General features: G+C 34.1%; 1 protein-coding gene across 1 annotated transcript in view; it reads right to left on the bottom strand.

Annotated features, from left to right (window-relative positions):
* The window catches only part of LRP1B (LDL receptor related protein 1B), a 1792829-nt gene that overhangs the window by 260320 nt on the left and 1506544 nt on the right, over nucleotides 1-25965 (bottom strand). The window contains exons 46-53 of the mRNA XM_030883038.2: nucleotides 24264-24392; nucleotides 21973-22092; nucleotides 14365-14478; nucleotides 13972-14121; nucleotides 11377-11499; nucleotides 9250-9369; nucleotides 4433-4561; nucleotides 1171-1293 (exon numbers count right to left, since the gene is read on the bottom strand). Of these exons, the coding sequence (XP_030738898.2) occupies nucleotides 1171-1293; nucleotides 4433-4561; nucleotides 9250-9369; nucleotides 11377-11499; nucleotides 13972-14121; nucleotides 14365-14478; nucleotides 21973-22092; nucleotides 24264-24392 (1008 nt within the window). The remainder of the gene's footprint in view (nucleotides 1-1170; nucleotides 1294-4432; nucleotides 4562-9249; nucleotides 9370-11376; nucleotides 11500-13971; nucleotides 14122-14364; nucleotides 14479-21972; nucleotides 22093-24263; nucleotides 24393-25965) is intronic.

Below are 25965 nucleotides of genomic sequence, written 5' to 3'. Positions count from 1 at the left end.
GCTTCTTTCTAACTTTGCTTTTGCTATTCCCTTTTCACCCTCTTTCTGTATAAAGTTTTCTTCTGTTCTACTCTAAAATGTTACAGGGTAAGCCCTTATTTCAGTCTTCAGTATATGGTTTTCCCTTTTTCCTTTCTACAGTGTTGGGTATTATCATTCTTTGTCATATTTTGAGTATCACCCTTATGCTGATGGCCACCAGGTTAATATTATTTGTCCTGATAATACTCTAGAACTAAATTTTCAAACACTCACTATACAGCTTCATGTGATTGTCTGATTAACACTTCATATTCAAAATGTCCAAAATTAATTATTTGTTACATTTCTTCTCCCACACCAGCAAAACTGCCCCTTAACCTCATTCTAAAGCTCATTAACAGCAACACCATCCTCCACGTCATCCAAGCTAGAGATTCTACTTTATCCTCCATCTGTAACTGATAGATGCTGCATAGGGAGGGCAAAGGGAAGCTAAATCTACTACCTTTCATAGCTATGTGTGGATTTCACAGCTTTTCATTTTATATTTATTCATGTATACATTTAAATATTTTACAAAAATACTATGTTCACATATTTCAATATCAACTGGGAATTTTTAATATACTAATTTTTATCACAAAAGTTATATATGTGTTCATATATAAATTATATAGATATGATGGTTAGATAAATATATATGTGACAAGATAAATTTCATAATAATAACATTAAATTTTAACAAGTAAATACATGTATAAAAAGATAAAGCAAAAGAAAAATGTTAAGTATCTAGATTCTCTGATAGCTGTGAACTGTATTCTTTTTTCCTCACTCAAATATTGATTTGGCTGTAAGACTGAACTAACCAGCTATATATTGTCTTTAAAATAAAAGGTATTTCAAAGTACTTAAAACCAAACACATTTTTATCAACATTTTCCAGTGTGGTTCTTGATAAGAATACACTACAACAAGTAGGCATAATTTTCAAATAGGTGTGTAATTATGGTAGAGTTTAAAGAGGTTATATGTGGTGTGTCTATATTACTGAAGTTACATGTTCTTAGTGAGATTAAGAAATGTATTTCTTTGTTTTTGTTATTTATTTATATATTCCTGGAGTCATTTTAAAAGACTGTTACTCAGCCTGAGAATCTTCTCCATGAAAAGTTTATATATACTTACCACACTGCAGTGACTCATCAGAGCCATCTCCACAGTCATCATCATGGTCACAAACGAATTGCTTGGGAATGCATACTTTATTATGGCACATGAAAGCATTTTCATCACATGTGTTATTGGGAGCTAAGAAAGACATCACAAGAAATTAAGTTAGATGAGCACCGATTTTATCTTCCCCTACTTTATGAGTTTGGGAAATGTATGTTATTGTACTCAACACACTCAATAATTCAAGGTTATTTAAAAAAGGAAACTTAGCTAAACATTCAATATATCAATTAATAATATATATTAATATATGTATTTCATTATAAGTAGTATTTGAATATATGAATATAAATATATATAATTCAAAGTTTTAGTGTTAATATGTTCAACAATTCTAGAGTGACCTTGAAATTTCAGGCCATTTAGCAATTTGTAAGTTTGCCGAAGGATGAATTCAAAGGTTCATATGTGATAAAAAATCACTCAACTATAATAATGTGGCTGGGTTTTTTCTCTCCTCATGCTTGTAGTAAAGCTAGTAAAGTGATAAAAACCTGTTTCTTTGTGAAAAATGGACCTGAAAAGACCACCAAGTGCTAATGCTCATGATGGAAGTGAAAAGAAAATCAAAAGGGCTAAGAAAGTTACTGTTTTCAAGAGGAAGATAAAACTTTGGGGTGACTTCAATGGGGTCTTAAAATAGGTTAAGATCTATGGTGAGATGAGCCCAACCATAAGTACCACACTAAATTAGGAATATCGATCCATAAAATGGAACTTCAATCCTTTTGGAATACTGATCCATGAAAGTATTCTCTAGCAAGGGTCTTAACCAGCAGGAAAAATGACTGATTAAAATGTGCAGTAAAACTTCAGCTGACTCGTACAGAGGAAATAAGCTTTAATAGTATATGTATAGCATCATAGAAGTTTGATCATTTAAATATTTTAATTACTTTTCTTACATGGAAAGGGTAAATGCTATGATATGACTCAAGGTTTGGGATATTTCAAATGTTAAGAATCTGCTATATGATGGATGTTAACTAAGCTTGTTGTGGTAACCATTTTGTAATAAGATATAAGCATATCAAATCACTATGCTGCACACCTAAAACTAACACAATATTTTAGGTCAATTATATCTTAATTTTTTTTAAGTGAAAGCAAAAAGAATCCTCTACATGTTATTACAGTACACTGGAAAGGAGGAGGCTTTGCAAAAAGTTGCTCTTCAACTCATATTTTATTCTAAGGAAGCTATTTACCTTCTTGGTGCATCTGTTTATTTATCTGTTTAATGAGGATAATAAAACCTATCTGATAAATTTTCTGCAAGAACTAGATAAGATACATGAAGCAGATCGGCTCATTTTAGGTACTCAGTACATTCTTAGTTGCTGTTTCAATTCCTATCTCTACAACAATTATCTTCGGAAGATCCCCAAAAGCACTTCACCGAGATACCGTGGAAATTCAATAATGTAAATAAAAGCACCTACCAAAATAACTGATGTATAATGGGCACCTGAAAAAATTTACATGCCTTCCAATCTCTCCCCTTCATGTCTTAATAGGCACTTTGCTCTACCTAGAACACTTCTCTTTCTTCTCTTTTTCCTTCACAACTGAGATAACGTTATTACTTTTCTTGAAATCCTTCCATGAGACTTCTAAGGTTTTTTACACAATATTTATTTGTGATGACCTAGTATCTTTTCTATGTATCATTCTGACACTTAAGTTATTATAATTATTCTTTTACATGCTTATCAGCTCCCGATCCCCAAACTGCCCCACACTACATGAAAAAAGGAAATCTGCTTTCAAAACTCAGTAATGACTAAAAAGAGACATGAGCAGGTGAAACAAAAAGAATTACTTAAATTTAATCAAGTGTAACTAATTTTAAACAAATTTATTTTCAAAAATGATACAGAAGCCACATAGGAGCAGCATTCAAAACTGCCCATTATAATCAGAGTAAAATTCAGTTACTAATCACTACGCTAACTTTTAACTGTGTGACAGCTTATATAACTCAAGTGAATTATGCCAATTCTAATGCATGAATTATTCTTTAAGATACTAAGCAACAGAGGCTTATTTGGAATTAATGCTTTCATGTCACTTCAGTACAATTTGTTGTATTTTAACATAATTTACTTAATAGCACCCATGTGGTCCAGAAGTGTTAATATGTGTCCTGGAGCATTAACTTGCTACAATAGCAACAGTATACAGGGACCATCTGGATCCCTGAATTGATGCATAATCCTTTATTATGTAGCCCTCAGTGGCCCCATTGACCTTTACAGGCACACATATCAGTTTCAAGATCAAACTGATTTATTCTACAATAGCATGAGCTCTGTGCACACAAGCCTGCCTCAAAGTCTTCTTTTTCCTTCTCTGCTTTAAATATCCCCCATATACACACACCCACATATACACACTATTACATTATGGCTTCAATTACAGTTTTAAAGACCTGAAGACAGGTCATCAGAGAGATGACTGGTAGACTTCACTTTAATAAGCAGAGTTCACAGCACTGTTCCTAATAAATTGCTCAACAGATCCCCTATGTGACCCTGGGATCAGCATTCAAATACTCAGTCCCTTCATTCTCCTGATCATGCAAAGGAACTTATCTAAATTTTTACTATTGAGTAATCCCCTGAAAATTTCCTGAGGTGACCTAGGGTTAGAAACTTAGTAACTGTCTGGCCTCCAAAGTTGTTCCTCTGATTCCCCAGCTTCATTCAGCTATATACATACTATTTTTACCTGACCTAAGGGCTAATATCCTATCCGTAGGACTAATAGGTGTTTACTGACCTTCTTATCAGTAGTTATTTAGGATCACAGCAGCCATTTACAGAGTATCTGTAATAGACAATCTAAAAGCCTTCAAGGGGAGTGTGGGGTGGGAGGGTGGAGGAAGATGCTAAAAAGGAAGTAACAAACCCACCACACACACATACACAGCGTAGTTAAATTATCTCAGGAATGAAGTGAAAAATCTTTGTGCATCAAAACCAGTTTTAAAATGGGTAATCCCTCTGTTCATGTTGGAAACACTCTGAACAGTGGTTAGAGGGGTTGCTGAACTCTGTGATGACGACATCCCACCTGATTAATTCTGATACTACGTATGAGTCCAGGGATTGGGAAAGTGAGAGCAAAGGTGATATGGTGAGTACTACAAAAGCAACTGTCTGAGGATGCTGCAGCAGCTTTCTTTCATAGACAGCCCCATGAGTGTTCATACCACAGCCTGCTGTGGAGAGCTCATCGCTTCCATTTGGACAGTCCCTTTCACCATCACACAGCCAGTGTCGGGGCACACAGGCATGGGAGCCCTGGCAGCTGAACATGTCAGGCGCACAGGTGATGGCACCTGAAACCCACCAAAAAAAATGCCATTAAGATCACACACAGCAGGTCCGCTGAGAAAGATCTATAATTTCATTTCCTATAGACAAGAAGGGAAGCAGAAGAATGCCACTGACAAGGAAAAAACTGTAGTTATTTGGAATCATCACATATTATCCATCCCCTATGGACAGTTTCCTCTCAGAATTCATTCCTTCTCAGTAGCAAGTACTATATTTCTTAAAGCTACATGGCAGAAAATAATGAGTATGTTCTCCCTGTAAAATGTAGCAAAACATAGAAATCTCATTGTGAATAAACTGAGATAAAATTTCAAAAGGACTGAACCTATAAGGATAATAACAGCATTTTTATTGCTTAATCTTTGCTAAGCACTTAACACATTAACTAATTTAGTCCTCACAATCGCCCCAAATGGTAGAACTATTATTAGTCTCATTTCACAGAAAAGGAAACTGAGGCTCTGAGATGTTGGAAAGCTTGCAGGAAGTCACAAATTGCAGAGGGAGCCACATGTTGAACTGGGAGTCCAAAACCTTTTTGATTCCTAAGTATCTTCTCTTAACCAGTAATATCATTACTGTTCCTCCCCACCTTGTGTTGTTGAAAAGTATAAATGTATGCATGTTCCCTTTGCTTTTACACACTTAATAAACAGAATCTACCTTTTCTTCGCTCTATCAATTCAATGTTCCTTCAGTTGCATGATGTTGTTTTCAAATGTATACAGGAAAAAAAAAGAAATGCTTGTTGACTGTAAATTCAAAGGGTCATGGGTGGTTTCTCCTTGTTTTTCTTTATATGGGCATAGGGTAATCGAGTAAAATTAGAAAATGATTCATTCTCCTGGTATTTCCCAAGCCCCAAGTACAGTTATACATGTTGAATGGTTTATTTGTTATGTATATAAAATATTTGTTGAGTAAATCAGTAACATGCCCCCAAATTTAACTTCCCTTTAATTTCACTTTCTTGTGACCAAATGCTACCCATAGAATAGATGTTAAAAATCAAGTTGTAAGAATTATTAAAAAAATGTTAGTATCTCCAAGAAGAAAATATGACTGCCTAGATTGATGGATAGTTGTTTCCAAACCTTTAAAGCTACTTTAATTGGATTACCAATTATCATCTTACTTTTCAGCCACAGAGTTTTTATGAGAAGAACATGTATTTTAATGCAATGTTATCAATATGGGAGTACAGCAGGGTGACAAAGTGGAACCTCCTGGTGATCTTTTTCAACATAAACATGTCTCTTCCTACATATACTTTAATTGGGAGGACAGAATGGCAAGTGAATATTGAAAAGTCCCCCAGGTAATTCAGATTTGCTTATTTGTTGAGTATCAGTGCTAATAGAATGAGTTTAATATGATATCTATTACTGGAAGAAATTATAAAGAAAATCTATTAAACAAATGTTGCTTTAATTTAAAAATGAATTTACTTGCTACCTATTGTCTTTAGTACTTTCTATAATAAAATTCTCTTCCTACAAGTTATTTTTACATTATTCCTCCTTATCTATTTTTTAAGCTTGTCATAAGAACATAGAGTGTCACTTTCACTATTAGACTCTCAGTTAGTGCTTTAATTTCCATAATATTTTTATTATTTAGCTGGAGATGCAAAAAATTGCATTCTTTCTGCTACGGAAGTTTCGATACATTTAGCACCCCTTGTCTACTTTCTTATTGTCACTCCAGTTTATTCCCAAGGGAGGCATAATAGATATAGCATTGATTTTACTGTTGAGAAATTTAACTTTGTATGACCTTGCAGAAGACTAGTGTCTGAGTTTCACTCTAAAATGAGGGTTATGACTAGATAATTACTAAGATACCTAAAACTATAAAATGGTATAAAGCTCTTTGCAGCTAATTTTCTGGCTCCCTTTAAAGTGTTTCAACAGATTCTGTGTTAAGAGCATACCAAAACATCATCGTCAATTTAAAAGAAAATGAGCCAAGGAAAAAACTCATGGCTTCCTTCCATAATTTCCACTGTCATCTGGAGACACACTGCCTTTCTCAGGGACATGAATCCCAAGGGAGAAGGAAGACAAGCTGAAGGAATTCGACCAGATCCATCTTGGGTACCTACTTAGATATAATATTTGATTGGTGAGAATTACTATCCAATTTAGTAAGTATTTCAGAAACCTGAATTCTGTTCCTAGTTCTGTCATCACTGATTCACTGAGTGACTTCAGGCAAATTTATTAACCTCTGTGAGTTTTTCTTTCTTCATCTATCACATGACACAGGTGAACTAGACTATGATTTTTATAAGTGAATCCTCAAATCCCAAGTCAGAACCACTATGTGCTTATGAAGAAAGAATATGTCTATATCAGAATATTTGGAGATGGGGATTAAGAATCTACATTTTTAACAAACTTCTGAATAGGATTTTTTGTACACTAAAGGTTGAAAACCACTGAGATAAATTATTTATAAAGTTCTTTTCCAATCCTAAAATATTAAGTCCAATTCATTGACTGATGCTTGGTCTAAAGCAGTAATTTTTATGTAACAACAGCTTGGTAGCATATAAATTGCAGCCTGTGATTATATTAAACAGACTGGGTGTTTTGATGGCAGGTAAATATGTTCATTACCATTAAATCCTTTAAAAAACTTATCAGGGACTTCCCTGGTGGTGCAGTGGTTGAGAGTCCTCCTGCCAATGCAGGGGACACGGGTTCGTGCCCCGGTCCGGGAAGATCCCACATGCCGCGGAGCAGCTGGGCCCGTGAGCCATGGCCGCTGAGCCTGTGCTCCGCAACGGGAGAGGCCACAGCAGTGAGAGGGCCGCGTACCGCAAAAAAAAAAAAAAAACCTTATCAGGACATTGATAGACTTTGACATGACAATACCACTCTAAAAAATAAGGGAGGGAGCAGGAGAAACACAACAAAAGAGAATGGGAATAAATTCATTTATATAGTACACATTGGCCATGTCAGCTGATCATGATAATTACATAAGGTAGATGTAACCATTTAATAGGTAAAGAATTTGAGGAATAAGGGATAAAATGGACCAGCCCATGATCACACAGCTGGAAAATGCAGACGCGGGAGAATTCAACTCTGTATGACTTTAGAGTCTTTACCACTTCTATTATACTGTGTCCACTTAAGAAGGATAGAGGTGTCAGGGGAGCCATTTAGTGTAGAATTAAACAAAGGGTCAAAAGCAAGATAATTTTAGAGACCAGAAACATGTTCAACCTGCTGTAAATTGGTAGTCTTTTTGTTAAAATTAAACAGGGAACTCTACTCAATACTCTGTAATGGCCTATAAGGGAAAAGAATCTAAAAAAAAAAAGAAAAAGAGTGGATATATGTATATAAATAATTGATTCACTTTGCTGTACACCTGAAACTAACACAACATTGTAAATCAACTACACTCCAATAAAAAATTTTTTAAAAAGAAGTATTTAATAGCAAAGAGAAACAAAGTAATTAAAACAGACTGGCCAGTCATCTAATTAATTAATGATTTTTTTTTCCTTTCAGAGGTTTTCGATAGTAATCTTTCTACATTTATCTTTATCTGTTGTATAACTAAATTGTTTCAGCTGTGTAAATAAAAAGTAGATTTTAGGTGGCTTAATACAGGAAAATAAATTGCCTACTTTCTGAGGATATCTCCAATTTTATGATACATACAGAGAACTTCATTTTAGTGTGAACATTATAAATCTTATAGTCCTTTTTCCATGATAGTGACCGAAATAGCAAGCCACAACTCCTGAAAATTTAAAAAATGTGTTAAGTACACTTAACTCCATAAATGAGCCTTATTCTATGACTCAGGTCCTTTTCTCTCTTAAATGAGAATGATAGCAGTTATGAAATAGGGTTGATATAATGAACAAAGAATATATAGCTATAGGTACAAACATACATATGGAAACTGATCAGAAAGATAGACAGATAGACATGTAAATAATTTAGTAGACTGCCTGGCCAACCATAACAAATATATGGAGATTAGGTTGCTTCCTTCTTCTACCTCTTAAAAAATTCATTTAATAATTAAATTTAAATTATTTGTTAAATGTCTGTGATTAATTAAAAGCAATCACGTTGGTTTTTAGCCAATGTAGTTGACGTATAGTAAACATAGACATTTGGCACTCTACCTCTAATCCTATAAAGCTGAATGTTTAAGTACATTTTAAAATCATATACATTAGCCTGCTTCCTTAATTTCCATTTAAAACAATTAAATAAGCGTAATTACTATAATACACAAACACACACCATGTGTGGCTTATGGCAGTATAAACCTGCATAGTAAATTTGGATGGTGACTTAGCAATACTTATCAAGAGCAATGAGAAAATTTTCAGTCATTTGATCCAAGTAATCCCAATCATTGAGATCCATTCTAAAGAAGTCACTGAAGACTAGAAATACAATTTGCAAATACATTCATTGTGTCGATACTCAGCAAAAAACCCTAAAACTCTAATAGTAAATGTATATATGAAAAATTGTAGACTGATAAGTTGTCATAAAAATAATAAAAACAGTTACATCGAAATGTATATACATATACATATACATATAAGTTTAACAAAGTAGAAGACAAAGTTTTCTGTATACTCTAAAACAACAGAGCATATGTATCATACTCCTAAAAACTGAATAAGAACACAAAAGAAAAAACTCACCACAAATGCTATCACTTTCATCTAATCCATCTCCACAATCAGCCTCTCCATCACAAATCCAGTGTTTAGATATACATTTTTGTGCAGAACATGCAAATTGGTTCCAAGAACAAGAGGAACCTAAAAAAAAAACAAAAAACAAGCAAAAAAACCCATAAGAATGTTTGTTTTAGGTGCAAAAGAAAAAATAAATCCTTTGAGACATTCTTAGGAAAGATCCAACACGAGAAAGTTCTTTAGACTTTGCTAAAACCAGCCATCCCAAATAAAACAAGCCAGAGTCCTCTTCTCTATAACAGTGCTATAAAATTTTGACCACGGCTTGCATATTCCCTCTGAGTTATCCAGGTTATACAACATTGTTCCTTCAACATAATCTCACAGGGTTTGACTTTGAGCTAGTCAATATGCTGGTCACTCTCCCTAAGTACATTACTGTCTTTTTCTAACATGTAGGGTACAGATATAAAATAAATATTCCAAGTGTGGTCTAGTCATTTTTTCCTAATTTTTTTTTTTTTTTTTTTTTGCGGTACACAGGCCTCTCACTGTTGTGGCCTCTCCCGTTGCGGAGCACAGGCTCCGGCCGCGCAGGCTCAGCGGCCACGGCTCACGGGCCCAGCTGCTCCACGGCACGTGGGATTTTCCCAGACCGGGGCACGAACCCGTGTCCCCTGCATCGGCAGGTGGACTCTCAACCACTGCGCCACCAGGGAAGCCCTTTTCCTAATTTTTAATCTATTTTTGAACAGTTGGAGAAAAAAATTACATCCTAGGCAAGGTCATAAATATGGTGAACTCACCACCATATACATTTGTTTTTAAAGGTGACGTGACTCAGGGGGTTTTAGCTTGATGACAAGCCATCAGTTTTGTACCTATACATACTTAACACTTTGATGTTTTCCTTTCTCTCCCTTGGGAACACTTAAATCTGACTAATAACATCCATATTCATTGGCATGGTGGCTGGTATTTTATTACCAAGTTATGCATTTATAATTGTGTATTCCATTTATTTCCAAAGTTTGTGATTGCTCTCCTCCACCCTTAGTCCATTTATCACCAGGAAACACCCAAGAATAAAATCCTACCAAATTAATATGTTCAAAATGTAAATGACTATAAAAATTTGATTTTTATCGTATAAACTATTTAAAAACTTTGCATTTTTATTTCAAATATTTACTAACATGACCTGTGAAAAGAGAGACATTTAGAAAAACTGAAGCCCAGAAAAAATAAAATTAAAGAAGATACAACCATATAATGGCTTCTGTTCCAGGAAGTATGACCCTACATAAACTATTTGTAAAGTTCTCTGTTAATCTTGTTCAGAATCTGGCTGTAATGTAGAGATACATGGCATCTTAATCAAACAAAATGCACCTTCATATTTCATGATGATATTTACTTTTATGGGACTTTGGCATTTCTTAGACAATCCATTTTTAATCTTTTTTCCTACTCTGTCTATTCATCACAGTGTTTGCTATTTGTGTTAAATGAAAAGAGTGAATATATGCTTTTTATGCTTTTTTAGGAATTTTTTTGGCCTGAAAATCATAAAATCCATAAATTTTATAAAAATAAAAATTTTAAATGCTTTCTTACCTTGCCAAGTGAAATGAAATGTACACACACAGAAATTAGGATGTGGATAGTGATAGACGACAGTTTGAAGAAATGCAAGTTTAACTATACTATTTAAATCTATACATGTAATTAATAGAAACATTTAGGATAATAATAGTCAATAAGAGGTAGGGAGACTATAATGAGTTGTGTGAGCTAAATCCTTATTTTTCACAGTAGAAGGTAAATACATTAGCATCTAAACTTAATAAGTCAGGAAATGAAGGTATAAATATATCATTTAGATTAATGGAGGTAACCACTAACAAAAATAGAAAAGGTTAAAAGAAAAGGCTGTATGGGAGATTGTTATTCTCCATTATAAGTTCTTCTGTTCTATTTTAATTTTTACCATTTTGTGATATTTAATCAAAATAAAAATTGATGTTAAAATCAATTAGCAATATTTTGTGTAAAATCTCTATGTAAGAGAATATCAGTATATAAATAATAATACAGTTTATAAAAGTAAAACAAGATATAATGTCTCACCACAGTGGAATTCATCAAGTCCATCCTCACAATCTTTCTGACCATCACATACCCAGGTATTCAAAATGCATCTTCCACTAGGACAACCAAAATAATTTTCTTCACATCTGTGTTTGTTTTGAACTGTGATAAAATATAGAATTTAATGTCAAATAAATTAAATTAATCTTAGACTTATGCAATATAGGTAGATATCAAAACAGTAATACTCCTTGAACTGGAAGAGGTAAATAACAAGAAAACTTAAATAAAAAGAGCTGAGCTGAGGACATTAAAGAATGTCCAGGCCATGAAAACCAAGGAAAAGCTAAAAAACTGGCATAGACCAAAGGAAATCAGGGAGATATGATAACCAAATCCAATCTAGGATTGGATCCTGGATCAAAAAGAGGATATTAATGGAAAAACTTGTTAAATCCAAATAATGTGGAGTTAACAAAAATAAAATAAAACATTTTATAGATGACTATAAAATGAGTACAAAGGCTAAAGAATCGTTTTAGGTGGAAAATATTCTTAATTCCATACTTATGAAAAATAAATTACATTATAAAATCATTAGTAGATTTTTGCTGAGAAAGTGTAAACTTGGTGTTCCATACTTAGTGGGTACATATGTTTTGACAAGATTTATATATGTATTCTCTATTTTAAGGAAGGAAGAAAAACAAGTTGCAGTAGAATCTCTAAAATTGTCATACCTAACAAAAATATCATGAGAATAAAAAGTATCTGTATATAAAATTATTTTGTAAATTATATATTTTTCAGATTGTGGAGTATTGTTATTATCATAACCTCCAAGAGCACATAGAAAATACTAGATTTTTCTCTTTATTGGATGTCATTCATCCCCTTGCACCTTCAGGTTTACATAGATTGTGACTGGCTCACAGCCAATCAGGAAATAAATCTTAGAGTACACATGGCATCACACCATAGTGATACATTATGACTATTTTAAGGTAACAAAAATTACCTCCATTCTATTTTTTTAATGCCAACTTTGTAGATCTAATTAAAGATGAAAATTACTTTTTGAAGGGATTCATCATTAACACAAAAAGTCTTGATTGTGCTGGATGTCTTATTTTTTCTTAGGATATTGCCTAGATATAACCTAAGATATTTAGACTGACCTTTTACTGGCTTCCTGTTTGTCTGCCCACCTGTTTCATAAGTGTATATTAATGCCCCTTTCCTACTTCCCCAATATAATCACTATTCTCTATTAATGTTGAAAGTTAGCTTTCAAAATCACTTATTAATCCTAGAAATATATAAAGACTACAAATAAAGTTAAAAATACATATTTACAAGCTTAATAGATACCTAGTTATACTGCCTTCAAAATAATTTAAAAAATTAACTATAGCCATAATGAGATAAAGAATTGTTGCAGAAGAAACATTGGAATAAGAATCTAAACACCCAGTTTCCAAGAGTCTAAAGCAATTTTCTATATTTAATGTTTTATATAATGAAGGATAAATTTTTAAAAAAAAGAAAAGATGTAGATGTGCAGTGAGCCAGTGCCTCCAGAGAAGTTATCCAGTTCCTCCTAGGATACAGCGAGTCTTTTCAAACCCAAAAGGAACATCACAGAGTGTCACACACTGATGAGCAGTGGGGAAAAGAAAAAAAGGAATCTGCTATTTCCCAGTTAATTGATTGATTATGCACCATTAAGAATAGCAATTCTTTAGAGTAGATCGTGTGTGTGTGTGTGTGTGTGTGTGTGTGTGTGTGTTGTATACACTTGTGTGTGGAATACCTACAAATATAATTTCTTAAAATGTTTCAAAAACTTATTACACATCTACTAAGCATGGAAAAAAGTGATTGTAGCAGCAGGGTCAGGAGAAGGAAACAGCAGTATGAGAACACATGTAATGGTATACTACAAGCATATCTACTTTCAGTTATAGTAATTTAACATCTTTCTTTCTGGTATTATTATATATTTCTAAAATTTGTTTCCTTAAATAGTTAGAAAGAAATAGGTTCATGACCTTCTCATGGAAGGCATTCTCCTAAGAATGAAGATGACACTTTTCAGTGCTTGTGTAGGTAACGATGGCTAATATATATAAATATACCAGTCTGACATTGATCCAGTAATGATAACTATTATGTTACCCATACTAGTATGCCAAAAGATTGTGTAAGCTGCATCAAATAGCCTAACTTGACAATACAAGCTGTATAATAACAGGAGTAAAGCCAGTGGTGAGAAACATAGTCTCCCTCCCTTTAGTCTATAGATAGTTTTCTCTCAGTATATACTACTTCTGTGAAAACTTTATAGATTACACATTTTAAGACGTAATCACCAACTTTAAAAGGATTAATGAGGAACTGAACATGAAAAAAGAAATTGATCCAAACATAGAACAGATTTCTCAAGTATCATTCCATAAGTCATTAAAAAATATAAAGTGGCATGTCTAGCACAGGGTGATTATTTTTAATTTAGTCTACAATATTTGTTTTAATCTGAGCCATTGAGTATCAAGAATGAAAATTAATAAGTTTATGCTATACATCCAGCCCCTAAATCTTCAAGGCAAAGACTGTTTTGTCTTCTAGAATTACCTGGGCATTTTAATTCATCTGAATAGTCTCCACAATCATTAGACCCATCGCATATCCAGGTTGGCAGAACACACAGTGAGGTAGAATTACATCTTATGAATCCTGTGGTTTTCACTCCAAGTTTATAGAAATATGTACAGTCCGTATTATCTATAAGGAGGTCAACAGAAAAATGAAAAACACCTCATCTGCAAAGATTATAAGCCTTCTATGTAGGTAATAGAAACAAGAAAAGTTAACCTCATTTGAAGAAGTAAATATGCAATTATCCTATACAACAAGGGTTAATTACATATCAATTCTGGACAAGGTTCAGTGAAGAGTTAGACACTGTTCAATGTAATGCCAAAGGTACACAGGCATGAAGAAACAAAATGTAATGGAATATCTTACTGCAGTTCTTTTCATCTGAAGCATCTGCACAATCTAGGTTCTGGTTGCATCGTGCTGATCTTGGAATGCACGTCCCATCTGCACAGCGGAACTCAACAGTGGCACAGGTTGAAACTAGAAAAACAGGTAAATAAACAAATGGATAGACGAGATAGAAAATGACTCCCTGCTTAACATTTTGAGTACTTTAATTCTTACAATTTTGTTTGGTTTTGCCTTTTTAACTCTGGGCAGTCAAACTTGACACATAACCCCCAACAACAAGCTTGGGTTAGATGCCTCATACGTCTTCCCCTGTCATGCTGTTCTTCCCTACATTGTAGTACTTATAATACTGCATTGCAGTGTCCTGTTTATGTGTCTCTCCCCCCATTAAATTGTAAGCAGGGACCGTGCCTTGTTTTCCCTATCATACCATATCAGCGCTAAACCAACAACAACAAAAAAATTAAATGCTGCTGAAACTTCTCTCTCCTTCCAACTTCAAAATACAAGGTATGACACTAAGCAAATGCCTGATTGAGTGCATACAGAGAAATCCTGATCTGTTTGCTAAGAAGTGAAACATTCACTGCTATGATAAAATGACACACAGACAGAGTCAGAGATTGAGACGGAGAAACCAGAGTATTTGCTTTATTTACTCAAAGAGGGAATAGTTCAGCACTGCTAGAAAGTCATCATGCTAAGTTATCCCCTTTCACATGGCCATATTACTAACATTTGGTATAGGAAATATGGATTCCTCATGCCAAGAAACATACAAATGTGGTATGACTTGTCTCTGTTGTTGGAAAGGATTTCCAAATCCCTGCTATGCTTAGATGAAAATCAGTTTTGATATGCTACCATCATTACATATTCTTTGTACAGAATAGCTTATTCTTCATCATACATTCCTTTTTACTTTGCTTACACGTTCATTACCATATAATGGTTTTCAGCAATATGTTGTGAACAGGTGCATGGCTTGTTTTGTGTTAGATTAACTTAGGTGAGATTTTTATTCCAAATTCAAATTTCCACAGGTTGATTATGTTAATGTACAACCTGAAGGGCTCTATGATTATGCCACTTTTACTAGGGTTGATATTTTAAAGAGCCTATTTAATTATAAATATAAATTATATCAATTGGAAATGGTTAAAATGCTATCTTAAAATATGCAAATTTTATTCAAGGGTGTGTATGTCATTTGTATTTCATAATGCACTGCTCTTATTATATTTAATTGTATCTTGCAATTGTATCCTTATTTGTGTTTAAATGATGATTTGAATAAATGTTTTATTTATAATTTGTAATTATAATTGCTTCACTGTTTTCTTCATTAAAAATAACATCATTTGAAACAGATAATGCCATTATAAGTAGAGATAAATACACTGTTCCAAACAGGAAAAAAGTAGGTATTTTTCTTTTACTCCTAAATAAAGAAAAATCTCTTCCATATTCTTTTCTATTACATTTCACATTCAATATTTTTCAGTGGAAACAATAAATGGAATATATAACAGAAAATAATCATGACAAGCATATACATTTTGTTTCTGACTTTGCTGTCTATCAGCAGTCTCCTATTAAGAGGTTGTGTTCCAAAAGATTCCTCATAATTCTATTATTTAGAAGACAGAATTCATTTCTCTGTGAAACAATATTCTAGATAGTGGTAATATTCCTAGACAAGTCTACAAAGATTTATCTCTAAGCTACTTGATGTGCATTATCTAATACTTGCAGTTAGAGTTTGGGATACCAGAAATCCTAATTCTGAAGCAAAGGGGGCAATCACAACCCATTCCACCATCTCCATCTACCTCCAAACTTCCATAGAGAATCTTCTGTGTACATTGCAGGGAGTCCATCTGGGTGGGTATTGGTGGCAGATAAAGTGAAGAGGCAAATTATGACTACATGAACATGGAGATGGCATGTCAGACTGTTAAGAGGACTGGAGATTCAGGGATTTCACAGTAATGGAGTTTCAAAAATGGTGCTGGGGGCTCAGGTGGAAGTAAGTGTAAAGAATGGCTTATAAGAAGAGTGGAAATGTGGAGCAAGTAGAAAACGGTCTTGGATGGAATTCTAGGAATAACAAAGAAACAGAGGAACTCTAACCAGACGAAAAGAAACTATAACTTTAAAGTTGAGAAGAGTGGTTAGGAAATAGTATTTAAGAGAAAGGCAAGGGAAAAAATGAGGTAGGGGGTCAGGAGAACAAAAATAAGGCTACTGAATCTTGGTGAGGAGGGCCTATTAGAGTGGGTGAGATGTGCAAATAGGAACCGATTGTCCCTTTACTTCTAATCCTATCTCTATAGATTCCATGACTTGATACAGAGTTTGGGAACCACTAGAGGGTTAAATAGGGTGATAAGTGGCAATGGAATTGGACATGTCAAGTGGTTGCACAATTCCATAAGCAGCAGGATCAAGGTGGTTGTGGGGATTAACGTCTCCAGCATTTGTAGACAAGGAAAGAGAGTCCTGGAACAGGAGAAATCCATGGGAATAGTGACAATGTCACTTCATAAGTAAGCAAATGCTTCTTCTGCCAAAACCTCTACCTCTCTAGTCCCTCAATCATGTTCCTTTCTTATGTTGCTTTGGTCAGTCAAGTATTGAAATGTGTTTCACCCTCAGGGTGGGTCTTGAGGGAGAAAGGTTATGGGATCTCTAATTTGTCAAGTGAATATGAAAGCCTTCTGACAACTTTTCTTCAGGCTAAAAGTCCTAGAAAAAAGAGAACAGAAAATAATGTAGTCCAAATAAAGGTAACCTGAGTGGGAAATACTAGACTCTTCCCTCCAGATAGTACAAAGGAAAAAGTACACCTACAAAACGTGAGTGGAAATATACCACAGCCACACCAGGAATAGCAACGAGATACAACAAAGGAAGATCTGACAGGGATGGTAGCTCAAAAGTACCAGCAAGAGAGAAAGTAAAACCATTCTTTCCCTCATATAGTTTCTTAATTTTCCTATTTAATCCACCTTATTTTCTCCATATCAGTTAAAATATTTAATCAGGTAGGAAAGGTATAAAATCGATTAGTCTTTCCCTAGTTCTTAGGATGTTCCTTGTAAATAACCTAACTCAACGTTTTCTTTTCCAACTCTCCTACCCAGCCTGTAGCAAAGGGAAAGTGACAAGGAAAAAATACATGAAATGTGCTGTCATATCTCTTCTGTTTACTTTCAAACCACATCTTTTATTGAATTCACTGCTTAGGCTCTAAGGATATGCGAACCTGGAAGGAATGATGATTTCCTCTGCAGGCACGCTTATTCTTTTCCTTTAGCTTGTTGTTTGTGGAATCTTCAAAGTTTTGCTATGAATTTGGGAAAAAAAAAAAAAAAGAAAAACTCACCAGTTTCCTCTCCTCTAGGTCATCTCAGAAGTACTTAGCTCTCCAGTCCATCTAAAGGTGTTCAGATGGTCCAAGGAAGTTCATGTACTTCTCAAAGAGAGTATATTCATCTCAACAGGGAGCGAAGGAGGGACATTATGCACTCTCTACAAATCTATTCACTCAAACTCTGACACAACCAGAAGAGGAATACAGAATGATAAACTTTCTGAACAACTCCTTAGATCCTCACCAGCTAGCCTGATGTCTAAAGCTCTCAGTCATGAAAGGAACTGCTACAAAGGGGCAGTAATAAAAGATTGATGAGGATTTGGGGTTTTGCTTTGCTTCCAAAGGACAGGAAACCAAAAATAATTCCTTGCAATATCCATTTCCACTCTGTAAATAGATTCTTTGACTTGTGGCATTAAAAAAGAGTAATGTTAATTACTATTAACATCTAAATTAAACAAACAAAACTGTAATAGTACCTCAGATAATTTACGGATGATTCCACCATAGCCTCTCTCCACAGCCTATCAAAATCTCTCTGTATTTATTGACATTTTTATTGTACTGTTTAAATTGTGTTATATTTTACTTTATTTACATTCAACAATAACATATGGTTTGTGTGTGTGTGTGCATATATACATACAACAAAGCACTGCATCCCTATGTTGCACTGACTACAGAAACAAAGAAGGAGTGACTGGAAGAAAAGGCTTGGAGAAATCATTCATTTTTCATTCTTCCTGAGCCTGTTCATGTTCCTTTTCCTTCATTATCTTTTAAGTGCTGTAAGTGTCCATGTGTTTGACGGACACAAATCTGAATTAATGCTTTATAAGAAACTGGCTTATGGAAAAAGGACCCAAGTAAGTCCTTCCTCTATAGCATGAAATGTGCCCTACAAGGATACCATGTGAACAATCTTAATATGAGAGAAAAATCAAATCTAAAAGATGCAAGTGTAATAAGTAACCTTTCATCTAAAAAGCTACCCATTTGTTTATCCTAAGGAAGCTAGTCCGTTTACTCAAATTTATTAATTTTTAGTATGTAATATAGCGTGTGCTTGAGCATTTGCAGTTTCAAATGTACTGCATTAGATAGGAAGAAATTCAAGGCATAAGATTTTGTTGTTGTTTCTTAAGATATCCAGTTGTCATGATCTCTTTACTATTATTATCACAAAAGAAAAGTTTTGACAGAAACTTGATTCTCAGAGTAGTTCTGTCCCCAAGTATATGGCTGAGACGGTTATAACACAGAAATCGAGAGCTTAGATTTAAAAAAGGGGAAATAACATTTTGAGTTATTTTATTGTTATTCAGCTGCTGATATTGATATCAGTAGGCAGAATGAAACCTATCTACACTTTTGGAAGACTTATGGCTTCAACCAGCCACATAAGAGTTTAAAAAACACATATCATGTACTAGGTACTATATTTCATAAACCCAAACACACTAATTTACTTACTGCTTTTCAAAAAAAACGTTTTCCAAGAAAATCCACAGTAACTGATTACATTTCTGTAGCTCTTTTTATGAATTTTGTTTTAAAATCTACTTTCTGTATTTATTACTCAGTTCCTTCACATTCTAGCTTGATATTTTTATTTTTATCCTAGCTTAAAGTTTTCATTATATTCTCCTTTCCTGCTTATAAATAACTAATAGAACATACCCATTTTCTGGTCTCCTTCTAGTTTCCTTTCCTCCTTTCTTCCAAATGCTTATCCATTTCCCTCTACTTACTCCCGTATCTTACTACATTTTATCATTTTTAATATTTTAATATTTTATAAATAATATGAAACAATAGTTGACTTAATTTTCAAATGTACTTGACACTACAGTGTCAGCTTAGATAGTAAGCTACTCAAGTGTTTGGCCAAGGTCATATATAGTCTAAGACAGCAGAGTAACTTCTCAGTCCTTTATCAGCTACAAAATAATTTGTACACATTCTAACCACTTCCTCAACTTTTTATAGCCTTCTCGTTACAACTGTACTTCACACATCTTTTCTTTACCATTAACCTTTTTTAAAAATAATCTGTATTCACTGTCTTTACTCTTGCACCATTCATATTCTGTTTCAATCCAATGTGATCTGGCTTTTCCTTGCCATTGCACTGAACTGACTCTCTTGAAGGCAAGCAAGAGATTGTCTTCTATTTGCCAATTACAGTGGACACTCCAGTCTATGCATGCCCTCTTGCCTTCTCTGTAATGCAAACTTATCCTCCTTTCTTGAAAAAATAATTTCTTGTGAAGCTCTTTTTATTAGTCCTGTGGGACTTTTCCTTTTTATATTAGTATCTTTCATTTTTAACAGGTCATTCTGATGCACTCCCTTAAAACAACTATTACACCATACATCCTTTGAGCTCTCTCTCTTTAAGAAGTCCAAAATCAATACTTCTGACCTAAACCTACTAACTGAGCTCCAGATCTATATTTACCTATATACCTTTCAAACAGTTCCATCTGAATGTCTACAGGTGCTCCAACCTCAGAATGTGGACTATTCTTATTATCTTATCCCCATCTAACACAAACAAAAGGCACACAAAAATAAATTTAAAAATTAATGAAAACAAATAATATTTTAAAAGCATACAACACACACACACACACACACACACACACACACACACAATGTATCTCCTCTATTCCCATGCTTCCTCCATGTTTATTACTGCAAAAGACTTGTTATGCTACCTTTTAAAATGCTGTTATATCTGTCTCTCTCCTCTTTATTTTTAGTTTTGGCTGCTGTAACATGCTACTGTTTTGTCCTTCTGATCTCAGTATTAGAGTTTTCATTCTAAAATCATAGGGTTTTTTTCCCCTTTTTTAAACTTTCTGGTGACTGCAGGATAAAGGTCATGTTCTTTAACATGGCACCAAAAAAAAATCTTCATTTCCTGATTCTTTCTTCTAACTTGCCTCATTTTTTTCACCACTCCCCAATATGCAATCTGGCTCTAACCATATCAAATTACTTGCAGTTTTCATTATTGGTCCTTCTACTTGGAATTCTCTTCTATTTTGATCATTCTACCTTATTTATACTTTAAGACTCAGCTTAAATTTAATCTCGTCTATGAAACCTTTCAGGATACTTCCAAGCCCAAAAAAACAAAACAAAACTGTGTTCTTAATAGTGCAATCATAGCACTTTATATTCATCTTCACCTGTTTAAATGACTATCTTTCACTTAGAGTTTGCACTACTTGAGGGCACACACAGAACTCACAAATTTTTTGTCTCAGTCTTTAATGAATTTTACCCAATAAAGTATTTCAATGGATGGAAAGATTTTTAAAGGTAAATTGGTTTGGAAAGATCTGTTGGATCCAGGTTTTAGGAGACCTTAAATGTCAGACTAAAAACTTGTCACTTATTCTGCAAACATTGGGATGCTTTATCTGGGAAGTGATAAAAAAGTAAATGTTTACATAGCATTTACTATATGCCAAGTTCTATTCTAATATTGATATACTTATTTAACTATTGTCTCTTTTTCTTAAAGCTTGGGAAACTGAGCCACGGGTTGGTTAAGTACTTTATCTAAAGTCATGCAGTTAGTGGTGGGGCTGGGGTTCTATCCCAGGTAGTCTGGTTGCTGATGTGTCACAGTCGTTACTATCGTAAAATGTTAAATTGTTTTAGCACGACTAAAAATTCAGATTTACTGCAAAGAGTAGAAACAGGGAGACCAATAAAAGGGCTACTTTGTTAACCCAGGCTCAAAGTAGATTGAAGGGGAATCTGTCTCAAAGAATTGGAAGATTTGTTGATGATTGGACATGTGGGTGATAAAACATGGTGGAAGGAGGAACCAAGGATAGTACCAAGGTTTCCTGTCCAATAAGTAGGAAAATGATGAGAGCATGGTTAGGAGAGAGAATTAAGGAATGAAGGGGGACATTTTGGAGCAGTAGATTCAGTATTATACATTCTGGTAGAAATGTCCCATAAATAGGGTGGTTGAACTGAAAAGGTGAGAAAGAATTTTGAAGTGAGCAAAGAAAGAAATAGAAACAGAAAATATAGTCATAATTTTCAGTTGACTCTAGTAACTCCCCTCCAATAGCATTTACCAAAGTATGGTCCATAGATGCTAACTGTTGTTATGTATCAAAAGGGGGAAACCATAGTGCTCTCAGGAACACACTTTGGAAGAGTTTAGGAAACACTTAGCATGATAATATTCCGAGGCTGATACAATATGTGTTTACCTTTACAGTCTAATTCATCAGAGTTGTCTCCACAGTCGTTTCCACCATCACATAACTTGCTGTGAGGAACACAACGACGATTGTAGCAGGGCTTGAAACCTCTTCGACAGCTTCTGTTTTCTTACACAGAAAAGAAAAACACATACTTGGAGGGCTTATAGGACTATTTTTACAAAAAGAAGATCACAGATGATACCTCATTCACAATAACTGGATTGTGGGTCTATAAAACAAGTGCCGTGTGGCATCCAAGTTCTGGGTTAGAATATCTGTGCGTTATCAAGTAGTTCATGCGGTAAAAAGCCTTTCTGACTGTTTTAACCTCAGTGATTCATACTCGGAGACCTCGTCAAACTATACTCACATTATTGTTTCTGGCATTTCTGTAAGCTAGCATAGAAATAAACATGTATCACATACTCAAACCTGAAGAAAAGAATCTCTACCTCCAACGCAATAAAGACACACTAACACCTATCCCCTCTCTCCTTTGTACCCCACAAAGATTTTAAAACAAGGAAAAAAGTGTCAAAACATGTATCCCTGAATCAGTGAATCCAAGAGTCACCTACTTATCCATAAATTTCTCTTAGAAATCATCTTAAAATGTCTATCCAAATTTTCTAAGCAGAATAATAATTGCCTCTGAATTCTATTTACCTTAATGAGAGTCTCCTGACATTTTCTGATTTGGGGCAGAAGGTACCACTCACAATAATAATAGCTGCCATTTACTGAAAAGTAATTTTGTGCCAGGCTCTACATTGAGCATATGTAAATGTACATTTGTTTATTTAATGCTCCCAACCATCACCCCATCTAGATTTGCTTGGTAGTGAGAAACTAAAACATAGAGAAGTCAGTACCCTTGTTCATGCTAGTCACACACTAGTATGTTTGGGAACAAAGATTTAACCTCAAGTGTGATTCTAAACTCTGGAATCTATACCTGAAAGTGTCAAACTATAGCCCGCAGGCCAAATGCAGCCTATCAGCCTGTTTCTATATGGCTATGAAGCTAAGAATGATTTTTACATTTTTAAAGGATTGTTAAAAAAATAGAATATGTGACAGGAGTATATATGGCCCACAAAACCTATAATACAAGCTGACCTTTTATAGAAAAAGTTTGCTAACCCCTTCTCACACAAATATTACCTGCCTTCTAAGAAGATAAAAATAATGTGAAATATATTCTCAAGCCAATTCATAATAATATGAATTTGTAAGTTGATTATTATTACATTTTTATATGCTTTAATATTTTCATGGTGTACAGGATATAGCTGTTGATTCAAGCAAACATGTCATTTGAGGTAAATTCCCTAAGATTTCAGTTACATATAAATTATGGACAATTACATTTGACTGTCATTTTAACCAAGGGTGTTTATTCTGCAATGTAAAAGTGTGACATAAATTTCCCAAAATCCATCCTCCTCTTGTTTTAACTTTCTCTAATATAAGAAAACAAAGGAGAAAAATAGAAGCCAAATATAGCAATTCCAGATATAGATTCCTAAATTTTGCAGAGCATATAATACCGGTACTATTGTATTACAGCACAAAAATAAATCAGACTAATTTAGAAATAATCTGGATCAATTCTATAATAACTATTAATGATTGCATAGACACAAACTTTCAGGAAAAATATTGTTGCGGCGAAGGCAAATAACAGTTGCTTACTAGGGTCCAAAAGCCAGTCTCTACTTCGAAGGGAGAAGGAAAGGTTGACTACCACTTGGTGTCACCTACAGAGGCACAGATGGTGGAATTCCATACTTAATGGGGACCATGGCTAAAGCAATCAGCCTTTGTACCTAAGGACACTAGCTCTGGGACAATCCTGGAGGCAAAAATAGAATGAAAAAGACTTTGATATCAACACAACAACATGCTATTGACTGATGGGGGACTTTTGCTGCAGAAGTAAACCTGCAATATCTACCCAATAACTGATATTTCTGACATATTTTTAGGAATGTAAGCCTAAAACTTTTTGCTAATGAATAATGAAGCAGCTCAAAAGACAGGCTCCTGCTGTATTTAAATTTATACTTCATGCATGGAAAACCATGAGGAAATTCTTCAATGAATATCATGTGTTTTGGGTAGGAAATATGGTGCCCCATTTGAATAAGAACAAAGCCAAATAATTTGCCTTAGATCTCCATGTTAATGAGAGGCATTAAGGAAATCATACACATAAACCAAATGGAGACAATCACACCAAAAGCTATAAAAAGAATTACATTCTGAAATGAGTAAGTCATACATTGGAAACTCACCACAGTAGAGCAGTTTTTCATCAGATTTATCCTTACAATGAGGAATGCCATCACAGGTGAGCTGGTAATCAATACATTCTCCATTTCCACACTCAAACTCTGAATAAATATTGCAGGAAGAATTTTTAGCTGAAAGGAAAAAAGCCAACGTTTCATATAATAACAAACATTTTTGATGTCATGACAACTGTTTCCCTTAATCTTAATTATAAAAATAAACTAAAATTTATCTAAATATAAAATTAATAAAGGACAGTGGTTTATGGCATTTCTTTACAAAAAAATTAAGAGGGACACTTTTTATTGTGCTGTCTTCAACCTCCCTTTGCAAATTTTTGGGAATTGCCTGACTATTTTTCTTTTATGCCTGTTTGTGTATTTTGTTAATTATTTGGTGACTATACATGCATGGAGAGAAGGAGGGGTTTAAATCTGGGAGACTATATTTATGAATTTTGCTTAACAGTGTATGTTAAAAATAAATTTTTAAAAAGAGCCAGTTAAATAAGTTCTGTACATACTGAGAGTGTTTTTGTATTTTCTTATTGAAATCTCAGGTATTCTTCAATACACTGAAAATTTCCAGTATATAGAGTTCTTATCTTTGAATGCTTGAATTTATTCATTACAAATCTCACCTCCAACTGGTCTTCCTCCCCAACTACCTGCTGAAGAAATCTCTGTAGCAGTTTCTATCAATCAGAAGTACTGGAATTGCTGAAATTACTTTCATCAGCCTCTTGCTCTATCCATGGTGAGAAGTACCAGGGAGCAGACCCTCTCTTCCTGCCACACGTGATCAGTACCTACTCCTTGAAATGCATGGGAATCTGTAGGATGTACTGGTGGAGGACAATGATAAACTGGAAAGCATGTGCACCAGATGCTTATGGGCTCCAGTGGACTACTGCCATATTGTCCCACTTCTAAATGTCAGGATTTTTATAAGAAATTAAAAGCCTGAGTTTTTATTTGGTTTGCCCAACTTGTGAGCTTTTCTACAGTTAGGTTTCATCCCTGGAGTGCCAGTATGTTACCCTTGTCTTAGAAAGACCTCTCTTGGGGAAAACAGACTTATTTTTATTCTTAAATAATAGATTTACTAGCAAACTTTTGGGATGCAATGTTTTGGTTGTATTACATGCTATTTGCTTGCATGTACTCATTCCATTGCTTGTTGAAAAACTGTACAGTGAAAGTCAGTCATATTAATTATGTTGGAGGTAATTAGAATTCATTTATTTCTACTAATGCAGGTAACACAACTTAATTTTACAATCAGTTTTTAGGATTTATTTCAGGAATAATTAATTAAACAGCCACAAATACTGTTTAAAGTTTCCAGTGTTTTATTCTTTATTATCCTAGAATTTAACTCATTTTACTAGGATATCTATCTTATCCACCTATTAAAGACTTATAATTTAACTCTTTAAATGATAGCACCCCTCTCTAAAGGTAATTTTATTTTTCTTGGTGCAGTCTAAACTTCACTGGTCAGTAGCGAAGGTAGAATGCCATTTTAGAGGAAGCAACAAGGAATTAAGAATCTAAAAATATCATTAACTTTAAAGAATTACTGTCTTTAAGAAGAGTGCTGACATTACTGCACACAATCACCTTAGATCATGAACTGAACAAAATTCATCCGTTTACTGAGAGTCCATTAGAATTCCTAACTTATTTTGTCTATTTTAAACAT

This window comes from Globicephala melas, chromosome 7 (assembly GCF_963455315.2).
Source record: "Globicephala melas chromosome 7, mGloMel1.2, whole genome shotgun sequence".
Classification (NCBI taxonomy): domain Eukaryota; kingdom Metazoa; phylum Chordata; class Mammalia; order Artiodactyla; family Delphinidae; genus Globicephala; species Globicephala melas.
The sequence above is the reverse complement of the archived record's forward strand: the minus strand, read 5'-3'. Positions and strand labels throughout refer to the sequence as shown.